The sequence below is a fragment of the Esox lucius genome, chromosome 22 (assembly GCF_011004845.1).
Source record: "Esox lucius isolate fEsoLuc1 chromosome 22, fEsoLuc1.pri, whole genome shotgun sequence".
Taxonomy (NCBI): Eukaryota; Metazoa; Chordata; class Actinopteri; order Esociformes; family Esocidae; genus Esox; species Esox lucius.
Window position 1 is genome coordinate 21,860,100 of NC_047590.1, and position 14,928 is coordinate 21,875,027.

General features: G+C 39.3%; 1 protein-coding gene across 4 annotated transcripts in view; it reads left to right on the forward strand.

The window, feature by feature from the left end:
- The window catches only part of si:dkey-1h24.2 (7tmA_CCK-BR domain-containing protein), a 50,874-nt gene extending 37,225 nt beyond the window's left edge, over nt 1-13,649 (forward strand). For 2 of the 4 annotated variants that reach the window (XM_020044387.3, XM_020044386.3), the window contains 4 exons: nt 127-388; nt 9,684-9,811; nt 10,126-10,667; nt 11,047-13,649. In XM_020044387.3, coding sequence (XP_019899946.1) covers nt 127-388; nt 9,684-9,811; nt 10,126-10,667; nt 11,047-11,076 — 962 coding nt within the window. In that variant the 3' untranslated portion in view covers nt 11,077-13,649. The other 2 variants (XR_002196314.3, XM_029116478.2) reach the window with 2 other exon arrangements.
- The last annotated feature ends 1,279 nt before the right edge of the window (nt 13,650-14,928 follow it).

Genomic DNA, 14,928 nt, shown 5'->3' on the forward strand with positions numbered 1-14,928 from the left:
ATTCCCTGCATTAGATATTATCTCAGATACATAGCTTGGGGTCCCCGGGAGAGTTCTGAGAATCACTGCCCTACAAGTAAACCACACAGGACCTGCTAATAATTTGCTTTTCCTTGCATTTCTTAGGGCTCTCCGTCAGCATATCCACCTTCAGCCTCGTTGCCATAGCAATCGAAAGATACAGCGCAATCTGCAACCCGCTGAAGTCGCGGGCTTGGCAGACCCGTTCCCATGCCTACCGGGTCATTGCCGCAACCTGGGCATTATCCCTGGTCATCATGGTGCCGTATCCAGTCTTCAGCCACCTCAAGGCTTTCCACAAACCGGATCGAACCAAGGGACACATGTGTCGCTTAGACTGGCCTAGCGGTGAGATAGAACAGACATGGTGAGTGAGCTTCTGACCGTATAACTGGAACTTAACCGAAAATGGTCAATAGTATGAATTAGTCAGTTCTTCAAACTGAAGTAATCATCAACGGAAGCATAGCATAGCTTGCCTGTCTCTTGTACCAAAAAGTATATTTTACTTGTTCTGTTTAATTTATTCAGATTTCCATGAGTATATATATATATATATATATATATATATATATATATATATATATATATATATATCCATTAATTGTTTCTTTATTTATTTACAGGTACACTGAAAATTTCATGTTACTATCATATTATACTGATATTACATTTGACCCAAAACCCCACTCTTCCCCTAACTAAATGTTATTTGCACAGCCAAAAAAATTGAAGCACTTAGAACACATCTAAGGCAAAGCCATTATATTTTGAGGAAGAATAGTCTATATCACCTCAGGGCCTGCAAAGCAGATTTAGAAAGTAATTCCAAACTAAGACCAACACTTTATTAAACACTGGGTTTAGGGTTAATAATATAGCTTGAATAAAGGTCCAGTGTCCAACTGTGTGCATTTGCAGTGAAAGGCAAGCATTCTTTTTGTATAATTTCACCACAGAGGACTGTTCTTCAATTTGTTCATAAAAAACTGAGAGACTGAGGAGCAGAGCAATTAAAGGAAGATGGACATTCTCAAAGGGGTTTCCCTACAGCCTCTCTGCAGTAGCAGTGCATGAGTAAATCATTGAGAAAGCCATAGAAATAACTCATATTACCACCTATATTGCGTGTTGTTTGCCTAAAATCTGGTAGAAATGTGTTTGAGACCACTTGAAGTGACACAGATCCAATATCAAGACTCTAGCAACTTTTGTATGAGCCAAGAAAAAGTACAGAATATGTATGTGTGGAGGGGGGATCAGTACAATTTGATATGTTAGATTGTCAGCATAGAAGGAGCTCAGAATCTACAATATATTTCTCTGCATGGTGACTAATAGAAAGACTGCAAATTACCACTAACCATAACTGGTTTCACCAAATAAGTTTTCCAATTTCCTCTTATCTCCACGTGACGTTAGTATTAAACTTTGACAGTCACAAAGTAATTATTATGGCCTTGATTTAAAACCTACCCCTAGTTTATCCACACTGCTAAATGTTCACCTAATGTTTAAAGTAAGACCAAAAAAGTAAATCTGCTAAATCTTTGCAGTCGTGACATCTTTGCTCTTGACTGTCAAGCAGTTTGTCATTGTATCTCCCGATTAGCACTCTTGGCCAGATACAAACAACTGCATTTGGAAATACTTGATGGAATGATTCATTTGTAACCAACATGTCTTTATAACTTGTTTCTTTTTTTAGGGTCATTGTAAATGCAGAAAAAACTTCTTTTTTTTTGTCCAATGAGAAAACTACAATTATTTTGTAGACAGAGTAATAACTACATATTATATGTTGACCGTGGGTTTTTAAGCGTCTGAACCACAACTTGCTGCCCACTCATGCAGCTTGCCTTATCATAACTCTGGCAGATGAGTTTGGCTACTGGGTTGTATTTGCAGATAGTTGCTAACAGCAACCACAGTGATCACCTCAGTGTTTCTCTCTGAGCTCTCAATGATAAACCGAAGGAACCTCTTGCAATTAACAACCTTATTACTGACATAGCGTGCTATGCTTGCCAATTGCTGGATATGTTTGTGTTATCCATCTGGAAAGCTAGGAGATGGCCTTAATGCCTTACTTCTTGTATCGCATCTGCATTGTTCTGACTTATGTAATTGTAAATGGTGTTTGACTATATGACCTCACGGAGTAATGTCATATTGTGACACAATGGCATGTGGGTAATGTGTCAGTTATCCAACCCCCAAGTCAATAAATTGTATTCCTTTTGCCCAACGTTTTCCTAGTTATTCTGACTAAACTAGGACTTTGTCCACTTGATTATATAGGCCTACGACGTTTCTTAACACATTCATTTATTATTATTTAGTCACATTTATTAAAAAGCACAATATTTTCTTTGTCATTCCTGAAACATATATTTTTTAATGATTTAGAACACAGTAGATGTACGCTGCTATAGTAACCTTAATACGGAAGTTGTATTTTCCAAACACAACATAAACAAGAGGGTCACATAAACAGACAAGAGGGTGAGTTTGTTTTGGTAGGGATTGAGGGAAAATGTGTAAAAAGGTTGGGTCAAGGGTCTCGGTCAGGTCCACACCAGCAGCGCCCCCTCCAGGTCCATGCTAGCAGTGTCAGAAATACGTATGCGTTCACATATTGACAGGACAGTAGTATGCATTTGAGTACATATGAGACGCGGATCTAAAGAGATTGCATTGTGTTTGACAGTTGTAAATAGAGTACTTGTGCCAATGTGTTCAGTCATTGTAGCATCAAATTCTGCAAAAGCATCAATGAACCCGGCAGACGTAGGATCCAAACATACTTTTGTTAATGCTTGTTGCTGGCTGGTCTTGGCTACTGAAGTGCTCCAGTTTGTCTAGTACTTGCATTTGGTCATCAGCTGATAGGGGCCACTGCGAGCTTGTGTGTGTGCAATCCATAAAAGGACCTTTAGGCTGGATTGCTACAATTGTAATCATAAGTTTGCATACTATGGCAGAAATTATGAAATTTTGGCATTGATTTGGGAAATATGACTGAAAAACTTTTATTTAAGGATAGTGATCATGTGAAGCCATTTCTTATTCCATAGTTGTTTCCTTTTTAAATCATAATGATAACAGAAATTACCCAAATGGCCCTGATCAAAAGTTTACATACCTTTGAATGTTTGGCCTTGTTACTGACACACAAGGTGACACACACAGGTGAAAATGGCAATTAAAGGTGAATTTCCCACACCAGTGTCTTTTTAAATTGCAATTAGTGTCTGGGCATAAATAGTCAATGAGTTTTTTAGCTCTCACGCAGATGTGCGGAGCAGGCTAGACACTGAGCCATGGAGAACAGAAAAGACCTGTCAAAAGAACTGCGTAACAAGGTAATGGAACTTTATAAAGATGGAAAAGGATATGAAAAGATATCCAAAGCCTTGCAATCACTTATTAAGGAGTGGAAAATTCAGGGATCTCTTGATACCAAGCCAAGGTCAGGTAGACCAAGAACGATTTCTGCCAAAACTGCCAGAAGAATTGTTCGGGATACAAAGAAAAACTCACAGGTAACCTCAGGAGAAATACAGGTTGCCCTGGAAAAAGATGGTGCTCAAGGAGCACAATACGACAATACTTGAACAAAAATGAGCTGCATGGGCGAGTCGCCAGAAAGAAGCATTTACTGCCCTAATGCCACAAACGCCTGTTTCCACTATACCTAACAACACCTTGTCAAGCCTCACAGCTTCTGGCACATTGCAATTTGGAGTGACAAGACCAAAATGGAGCTTTATGGTCCCAACCATAAACGTTAAGTTTGGAGAGGTGTCAACAAGGTCTATACTGTGGTGAACAGAATACCATCCCCACTGTGAAGCATGGCCTTTTCTCATAGCTCCACTACTGTGGAATTATCTGCCAATTAAGGTTAGAAATGCAAACTCAGTGCAAACTTTCAAGTGTCTACTAAAAACTCATCTCTACAGCACGGTTTATAATTAGGTGTAGCCTGGCCCGGGGGCGTGAAGGTGACCAGTAGGCTTGATACTGTCCACCCTTGCTGTCTTGCCAGGTGGGCTCTTGTAGCCACTGGGATGCCCTCCCTCCAATGCCTTTCAGGGGAAGAGTCACTGGCTTGTTGTTGTCTCTCTGTTGCGCACTTGTGCAATTGGGCTGTACTCTGCTGGCAATACTCGGCCCTCATTCAGGGTGGTTGCGGTTGGTGTGTGTCCCTTTGGTTGATGCCTGGCAATGTGGATGGATTGATTTCCTGCCTGTTGGGCCCTGTCCGGGGCCTCCCCCGGGTAGGGCCACAGTGTTGCCGGACCCCCCCCGTCTCAGTTCCAAGGTCTCACGCTGCTATACTATTGTGCTGGGGATTGGGTCAGTTCTCCATCCCCACGAAGTTCTCCTTCTCCACTATAAATCGTTGTTGATATGAGGAAAGCATTTACTGAATTTTCCCAGTTTAAAAAAACAGAATGACATTTCTTAATGATTTCACACTTAATGCAAATGCAATGCACATATTTTGCAAAATCCAACACTCCACAAATGACTCAAAGGTCGAAATCAAATGCGAAACTCTACTACACATAGAACAACTGTTCAATTAGCAATTTGCTTTAATTTGTGTGTGATATAAGTCATTTTGTATTTGCAACAATGTCAAAGACCGTTCACAATTAAATGAGTTAGATCATTACAGATGTGATACAACAGGTAGTATTAACAGCACGATCAACTCCTTCCTACCAATCCAGGTCGACACCACAGACATCTGGAATAATGTAACAAGGGCAAGGATAAAGGGGTGGTAAAGTGCCTTGCAATGGAATTCGTAATTCAGTAAAATTACAAAATATAAAAAGATAATTGGTAAGGGATTTTAATTATTTTGCAAAACACCGTAGAGGGGCCCATGGAGGAAGAGCACTTCATATGTGTGCTAGTGGAGTAGCTCAGAAGGGAAGACAAAGATATGTTTGATATGCTCCTGAATTATTGACCTTATTGTCATTCTTCGCCTTTCCACGAGAGAGGCTGGACATTAGGTCCAATCCAATATCAGTACTTCAGCTGTGGCGTCAATAGTAAGAATATTCAAGTATGACAACTGGTAAGTTAGAATGCTATACCACAGTTAATTATTGTTGTATTTATTCTCTGTATATTTGATCTCTTTGGTCACCTCTTTGATCAGATCGTTTTAGTGAAAAACAATACAGTGCATGCTTTGACAATGTGTTTACTTGCCTTTTATGGTGCATACTATAATTGTAACATTTTGGCCCATGTATCTAGTTTTGAGAGTCTTAGTTCATTTGACATATAAAAGTGTCATTTTGTATTTATGTTTTATGTTATTTCTGATTGAAGTCCGCCCAGGAAATCAAAAATATTTATATACTTGAAAGGAAATGTAAAACATTGACATTGTATTTAAAACTTAATATAAAATTGTTGAAGAATATCCAGAAAACAATGGGTGGGGGGTTGGAATTTTAATGTTTGCATTGTGGAGGGTATTGTTTTTTTGCAGGAATGACAGAGGGGATGACAGGGCAATTCTTTAGGCTTACAGTTGAAAGCAAATGTTCTCATTCTTGTTTTATGATGTTCTCCAATATTGAAGCTATATTGGAAGAAGCTGTGTTCAGTAGCCTACATTTTTATTATTAGGTATAAATATGCTATGTAGTAGAAACGTGCCTCTCCAAGTGAAACAGGAATCCCATCTGCTCTATTTTTTAAATTTCTGTCTGCAACTCAGTGGAGGAAGCTATTCTGTTAGCAATAGCATATCAGTTTCGTGATGTGGGCCTACTTAACTACCTAATATCATTTTACTGTGGTTCTAAATTTAGAGAGAGAAGGTGTTGCAACTCTTTTTATTACAAAGGAAGGGTCAAGTGGAAATATTTTTTTTACATTGGAGAGGGTGATGCATTTTTTGTTATTGATACCTACAATTTGAAAAGTCCTCATTAAATATTAAAACACTATTTAATGTTAGCTAATTTACATAATTTTGGATTAATAAACACAAGAGCCAATGATCAATGATGACATGATGACATAACGCTTGCATCTATTTATACATACCTACATATTACATTTTACATAGCATGTCTTGAACATGATATGGATTCATTTCATGAAACTGGAAAAACGCACTTTGGAACCTTGAATACATTCATGAGATGCTTGTAGATGTTTAATGCATGTGCTGTGGATAACAAAACACTGGCTCCTAAAACACGGTCTGATCTTCATCGATTGGAAAAATAGATATAAGAGTACACACAAACATTTGTACTTCTATATATCACAATTGTACGCATCAAACCATACATTTGAGTTACTATTAGAACCTCTTTTCGTAGCATTAACCTCAAACAAACATTGTCTGTAGTGTCTGAACAGACCTGCACAACGGTTAGGAGTTATTCTGGACAATTCCTCCTTACAAAAGGAGGTTTTGAGGTCAGGACTCTGACTTGCCATTCCAAAATACCCATTTCCTTCTGTATGAGACATTCCGTTGTAAATTATTTTTTGTGTACATGGTAATTTTAATGTTGCATGACCCAACCTTTTTTATTCTTTAGGATGGACTGCTACCCTAAAATTCTCCTGTTGTAATGTTGAAGAATGGGGAAGCAGGACACAAGCGCAGGGAGAATTGACTTAATAAAATAACTAAAACATGACAAAACCGAAACTAAATCGCTAGACTAGAGAAAACAAAACAACGTTACACATAGTAAATCCAATATAAAGACAGACAGGGAATATTGGCAAAGCTGGAACTAAAATATGGTCCGTGGTGAGGGAAAACAGGTTGTGGGCAATAATCAGCAAAAACAGGTGTCTGTGATGAAGTCAGGGAGATAGGGAGTTGGATTCACTGGCTCTGCAGGCTCCTGTGCCAGAACATGATACCTGTAGAATTTATGATGGCAGAAAAGCAGCCTAACCATGATGTTACCTCAACAATGCTTCAAGGTGGAGTTGAGGTTTTGGAGTTGACATGGAGTTGGCATTCCCCTTTTTCAAACATAGCTTTGTGCCCTTCTGCCAAAAATTTCATTTTGAATCTTGTCTGTAACATTTTCACATGAAGTTGGATTATAGGGGGTGCTTCTTTGCATTTTCCTCAATTTGCTTCCAGAAGTTGCACATGAACACCAGGTGGGTGCATTAATTGCACCTACCTGGTGGCCCTACCTGGTGGCCCTGTTCTACCTGGTGGCCCTGTTTAGATGGATGCAATGGAAAAGTTGAATTGAGGTCCAGAGTTAAGTTTGTGGGTCCTAGAGGTTTACACACTTCTTCCACTTTATGCTGTTTATGTTTGACCAATGTGTTCAATGATGACAGGTTCACAAACCTTTTCTCGCAACTGTATGTATACATCTGCAGAACTCTTATTGTAGTTTTACTTTGACTGTGGCCTGTCAAAACTCTGCACCTCATGGCAAGGGATATATTTTTTGCCTTTAACATAATGTTCTCTCTAAGTCCATTTCGCTCTCTATTAGCAAACTCCTTTGATTGTGCTTTCAAAACCTTCATGATGGAGGGAGACAGTGAGAGAGTGAAATAGAGAGAACTGAGAGTGCGAAGATAGGGAGAGATGTGCGAGAAACAATTGTTCTTTTTGTACCCCACTTGAGAGGAGAAGTAGTCTGAGTTCTCCAGCTAATTAAAGCAGGGTTGCTAAGGAGATATGTACTATGTGCTCTTTAAGTGTGATGTCCAGCTAGCCACTAATGATCACATCTTGCTAAAACTTCCAGGCACATCTTGACACCTTAAGCGCATCAAAATAATCATCTGGGGATGTATCTGTTAACAATCCTTATTATCTGGAGACTGAAGCTAAGGTTTTATATTCTAACTTGGATTGACATTGAGATGCAGAGTGATGAATGCAGCGTTGACAAATGTCATCAAAAAGCACAGACAATCTAATACCATTATTATTTAATTACACATTTTTCACTTCAACTGCTATTGAAGCTTAACTGAACTTTGAAGAATACAATTTTAACAGATGGTCCAACCTAGTTTCAGGACACTATGTAAGACAATTTTACGTAAATCCATGGCACCCGATTTAGTATGATATGTGACGTTAAGTTAAGGTTACATTACAATGCACCATGTATGATACATAACAAAATTATTCAAATGTAACATATCTTACGAACACCAGACAAACGTGTGATATTTACAAATGCTATGAAAGACAAATTTTATCAAAATGTTAAACCTGTGTTTCGTACCGGCAAAATTTGGATGAGAAGGCAGTCACCCTACCCACTGCCCCACGCTAGAATATGTTATAAAAGCATTTTATCATTAAAGCTTGGTTAACATAAGGTATCACAGCACTGGGGTTAGGGTTAAGGTTAGATATCACAAGGTTTGGGCTATGGTTAGGAAACAAAAAAGGTTAGGTTAAGGTTTGGTTAGGTCACACAGCTCCACGGTTCAAGTTAGGCTTTGGGTTAAGGTTAGGTATCACAGCACTAGGGTTAAGGTTAGGGTTATGGTTTGGGTTAGGATTACAAAGAAAATCGCTTCAAACATATTTATGTTGTGACAACACCACTCCCCCTCACTGATTACATATTCCTCACTGGATCAGTGGGTAGTGCACCTGTCTGGAATGTGGAAGGTCACTAGTTCAAAAAAACATTTTCCACTTTTTTTTCTCCATTCCAACTCTGAACGTAATATACCTTACAAAATCCCCTGGCTAAAATTTACGTAAAATTGTCTACGTAGTGTCCTGAGACCAGGCTGGACGGTTATATGGACTCTGTTCATCTACTCCAAATTGGCTACTGTGTTGAATCAAGGTGTGTAATTACGATTATGTCAACTAATGATGCCATAACAAAACCTCAAGAAATGTGAAACGGAAATGTCAAGGCTTTGCACCTGTTCATAACCAATTCCATGATCTACTCTGTTGATAGCGAATCAGGATCAAAGACAAAATAAAAATAAACCTCTAACCTTTACTTCCTCTCTATATGTCTCTGCTTCCTGTCACCTTTTTCCACAACCCAAAATGTGTGACCCAGTATCAAACAAAGTAGCGGCACTGATCAAAAGCTTGAGGATCAGAGGCTGCACTAATAAATGAATCAATGAATGAATGAGCCTAACCTGCTGCAAAGGTTGATGGGAGATGAAAAAGGAAACATCTGAGAAGGTTGTTCAGAGGAAAACCCCCACGCACCTATTAGAATTTCACGCAACAAGAATTGTGAGCTTCCTCCCTCTCTCTCTCTCTTTCCTTATATTCCAAGTGGGTACTAACAAAAGTGAATTTTAACTTTTTTGGGAAACGGACACATTGATATCATCTGAATAGTTAAAAGATCATTTAGAATTGTTAACAAACACTGTAACAATATTATATTTTCTATCAGGAATACAACAGCCAAAGTCTCATTGCCTTCAGTTTTTTTCTCCCCCTCATTTTCCCTGCATCTATTTTCTTCCTTTCTCTCCTATTTGCCCATTTATCCCTTTCTATTTCAATCACACTCATTATGTCTCTTTGCCAATTAATTTACCAATTCATTAAACCAAATTAATTTTATCTCCCTACTTTCCCTCCCTCCTTTCTCTTTCTTTTCCTTCCTCTGTCTCTCCTTTCTCAGGTACATGCTGCTGCTTTTCATCTTGTTCTTCATCCCGGGGTTGGTTATGATCGTTGCCTATGGTCTAATCTCCAGAGAGTTGTATCGTGGTATGAAGTTTGAGCTCGACCTGAACAAAGAAAGTACCGGTGAGATTCTTACACCACATCTGCTGCTATGGATTTTTTTGAACATGGGCCATGTTTGCTTGTTTGTCACTAGAACATTTTTGCAAAAAAAATTTATGTTAGGGTTTTAGGCTATGTGTCACGATTTTGAAATAGTTATGCTGGGCAAATGCAATGATGAGAGCAAGCATTTGAAGGGTTTTTATATCAGCCAAAAACATGTCTGTGGATTGGATAATGGATTTATACACTTCATCTTTTATCATTATATTATTGTTCATTTACTACCTTGATGTGGACTATTACCCCTACTTACACACATGTACAATCCACAGCACTGAAGAATGGTGTGAACACCAATGTGAAAACCAGCAATACTGAAACCGACGATGATGGCTGCTACATCCAGGTTTCCAAGAAGCCGCCGGCCATAGAGTTCTCCACCCTCACCGCCCCCACCCTGGCCCCACCTAAACCCAAAGTATCAGCCGAGCACCCCCGTAGTAACACATCAGAAGCCAAACTCCTGGCCAAGAAGCGTGTGATCCGTATGCTCATTGTCACTGCTGTTCTCTTCTTCGTCTGCTGGATGCCTCTGTACTCGGCCAACACGTGGAAGGCATTCCACATCAGCTCGGCACACCGGCTCCTCTCAGGAGCTCCCATCTCATTCATCCACCTGTTAAGCTACACGTCGGCATGTGTCAATCCCATTATCTATTGTTTCATGAATACACGTTTCCGCAAGGCGTTGCTCGCCACCTTTGCCCGCTGTCGCCCATCATGCTGTCAACGCCGCCGGGGCAGACGAGATGGCGGGGACGAGGAAACCGGGACCATGTGTCCTTCATCCATGTCGAAGTTCAGCTATACCACAGTGAGCATTGCAGGGACCTGCTGACTGTGTGTGGAGTCCATAAAACAGCCTTAATCTCAGTACGACTTCCTAATTTGACACTGTATAAAGGGGAATCTCAGCAGGCTATAGCAGTTGGAAACAAAGGTAGCCGTACTTGTGAATAAGGGTGACCAAGCATGACAACAAGCAGATGTGTTTCTTTGTTTGTTGTGCCTAAGTAGTTGCAGCTGTTTATACTCTTTGTGGAATTCTTTATGAATATCAAGTGCCTGTGGCCTATGTGTGGTTTATTTATGGGACTCATTACCCAGAATGTTGATGTTTTAAGTAACAAATGTGTATGTGCTGTGAATATATAAATATCCTTGTTGTTTAAATTTTTCTTTTATTTTTTAAGGAATCAATGCTACACGGTAACACACAATAAGGAAAGTAAAGCAAGATATGTGACCGAAGACTAGATGCTGTTGCTGGGCAGTTGATGTTTGATGATACCTCACTGGAAATGACCATGTTGAAAACAAGTTGAAAATAACTATATAGCTGCAATGCTCAATTACCCATTTTTTGTAACAGAAATGTAATTGTGACATGCTAATAATGCATTATTTCTCAAACTTGATTTTACAAAAACCTGAATAGATAATTTGGTGTTTTTAGTTCCTATACTCATCAAGTATTGAATAACAGGTTATCAAGTAATGTCCCATGCATGAAACGTTACAAAAGCAAATGTGTAAATCATGCGTAAAATTTTCAGTAGGGCTGTTTCCCACATTACGTCCTCTGAAAAACTTTTATATTTACCACAGACACTGTATAACTAGCCAAATGGGTCATTTGTTTCAAGTCTCTTAGCATGATTAGAGCTAAGAAAATTCCATTACTTCCCTTTCCTGCATTACATGACACCAAGTGGCCCACATATTGACTTGTATATAACTTGAAAAATATATGTTCAATTGCAGTCTTGCAATTGGAGTCTTGCTGTGTCAAACATCTTAAATTACATTTGGTAACACTTCACATTGCATTCTGATGAATTATAACAGCATGCTTAAATTAACGTGTTACTAGGTAGTAATCTCTTTGCTTTCATTTTGTTTGCTGATCAGCATACAGTAGCATTTGCCAGAAGTCTCAATATACCTTGTTTTCTCACTTTTCTACAATTTTAATAACAGGCATACAACTGTGGTGTGGCTCTCACTTGTGCTTTACAAAAAATATATGTATTACTTAAAGCACATTTCATTATACAAGGATAATCTCAAAATGCATAAAAAGGATAATGAAATATTTTAAAGACTTTATCCACTGTAAATACAGTATTATAATATAATTAAAGAAAGTAAAGAAAGAATCAAACTCTAGGAAAAAAGGTAGGTCAGCTAATAAAGATTGTTCTTCAAACCAACCCAACAGCCAATATGTCCCTGTGATTGTCAGGATGTGAGGTGCGTGGGAAGAAAAGGCTTGGTCCCCCATTGTTCACAGCCAGGTCCAGGGAACGTAAAGTAGTCTGGAGTGCCTTGACGATAAGACCATAAAGTGTCTGGAGTATATAAGGGTAGAGAAGATCAGACAGTTTAACAGGTCCAGTGCCATTTGTAGGGAAGGCAATTACATCATTTGAGGGACAGTTAGCCAATAGAGGTCAGAAAGGGTGGGGATGATGTTTGTGTAAGAATCCTTGCAGGACTATAAATAATTAGTTTTAATTAATTTCTTGAGTTAGCTGGCAATAACTCCTTTCCCATAATCAATTCTGGCGATAGGTTGTGTAGAAATGACTAATGTGGTTGTTGAAGGAGAGAGCGGGGTCACATTTCATATCCAGGATGTTATGACTGAGGAAGGGAAATAATGAGGTATTGTGGATCCTGAAGGAGTTGGTGCTGGGGGGTGTCTATCAGTACTGATTATGTCTTTTAAAGTTGTAGGAAGTAGTTCTGCATTTCTCTTCCAGACTGTTGAACATCCACAGAGCTGTGTCAGGGTTCGTACACCGGGGTATTCTCTGCATAGCATTGGAGTTGGTTACTGTGCTGTCTGAACATTTGGCCCAGTGGGGGAAAGAAGAGAATAGGTCCTAGTGGTACACCACAGGTAATGGTGGACTACTCTGATATTGCCTCACAAGAGTGACAGCTTGTGGTTTAAGACAGTCCTTTTGAGACACTGGAGAATATTGGTTTGTTGAAAACAACCCTTAGGACCAGATGAAACAGGGTGGTGGGGGATCTTGTATCTGCAGCAAAGAGCAAGCCATTTTCAATCTTCTTTAAGGCTGTCTTTACTGTGCATGGGTCTGAAGCCAGACTGAAGAGCTTTATGAAACTGGTTAGTGCTAAGGGTGTGAAGTTAAGAGTGAAGTTCATTAGTCAGGTTAGAAATCCAGGTGTTTCCATGCAGTATGTGCTTCCTTGGTGTGTAAAAAATCAATCACTCTGTTATGAAAGAACTATTGTCTTTCATGTGCAAGCAGTAAAAGCATTGCCATGTTAATCTCTTAATACCAACAAGGATGCCGCAAAATATGTTGGCAGTCTCGAACACTTTTGAAATATTGTATTTACAATATATATTATTCCATTTTATGAAATATACAATGTGACTACATTACACATTAGTAGAGTTTGGTTTTATTGGTTAATTAGAAGCATAATATATGATATTAAGTAATGTACGTATTAGCATGTATGTAGCCTTATTCTCTATGAAAAAGTTACTATCTTGTACCTAAAAGGGTTTTTCAGTTGTCCCCATAACATTCTTTGAAGAAACCTTTTTGGTTGTAGTTACAACACTTTTCTGTTCCATGTAGAATACTTTCCACAGAGGATTCTACATAGAACTCAAACAGGCTCATAGATTAGATTAAACTTTATTGTCACTAAACAGTACAACTACAGAACAACGAAATGCTGTGAAATTCTAAATGTGCAGTGAGGGCAAATTGAAGGTGCAACATTGCATTTGCAACTGAAATGTAGGTATAACAGCAATGAGGTTCCCGAGGTAGACATGTACATGTAACAACTGAGATCTTATTATACTTGGCAAGGCAGTGTCAGAGTCCAGTAGCATAAGGGAGTAGTGCAACAAGGTCCCTGAGAGGCAGTACAAAGTGGTGGGTGGGTATCGTTAGGGATGTGTCTCTCGATGGTGCAGCAGTAGAAGTTCACAAGGATGTTGGAAGAAAGATGGGCCTTCTTCAGCCTCCTCAAAAATTACAAGCACTGCTGTGCCTTTTTGACCAAGTGTTGAGGGTCCAGGAGAGGTCCTCAGAGATGTGGACAGCCAGGAATATGAAGCTGGGCACACGCTCCACCTCAGTGCCATGAGAATTGGGGCGTGACTGCAGCCTTTTAGACTTTTTATTATCCACAATAAGCTCCTTGGTCTTCTTTGCATTGAGGGCCAGGTTGTTGTCAGCGTGCCATGCCGCCAGGCACTTGACCTCTTCCCTGTAGGCTGACTCGTCATTGTAACTAATCAGGCCTACCCCCGTGGTGTCCTCTGCGAACATGACGATGGTGTTGGATCTGTGTTAAACCATGTAGAGTTTTCCAGGACACATGTAGGGTTCTCCCATGTGGACAGTCAAAAAATACTTTTTCTAAATGTGTCATCTATGAGTCAGCACATTATGACAAGTCAAGAGTAACAAGCTCAATTGCAAACCCGGTGGAGTTAGATACAGAGAGACACACATTAACCACCATCATAATAAATATAATCCCTGAATGTAAATGAGAAGCTAACTGAAGTTTGCTAGGTTATACAGGTCTAGGCAGATCTAGCTTGGTTCATAGTATAACCTACATTTACACTGTCCAACTTAATCCTATGCTAAACGACGCAACATATATTGATTGCTTCCTTTCTCAAATCCAGCGTGAACCAATTACAAAGGCTGAAGATGCCTACTTGGACTTTTTTCAAACCATTTTTCAACAAAGTGTTCCTAACAGAAGCAGTATGCCTGCAGGGACAGCGAGTCACTTGCGAGAAACTTTTAATGGAGAGATAACGATGCTGTAAAAACCACTGGGAACTCTGAAATCTCCAACCTAACCAACGCTTTCAAGACAAGTCAAAACTTGGAAATTCAGGCCAACAGCATAAATCTCAGACTTTTTAATCTGAAGATCATGGACTTCATGTTTTGCCCTTGTTGTTATGCGTGTTCCAATTAGTTTTTCTTATTTTGTTTTATATACTTCGGGTAGAACCAGCATATGCATCTATTTTAATGTAATTCATTTACTGTGGA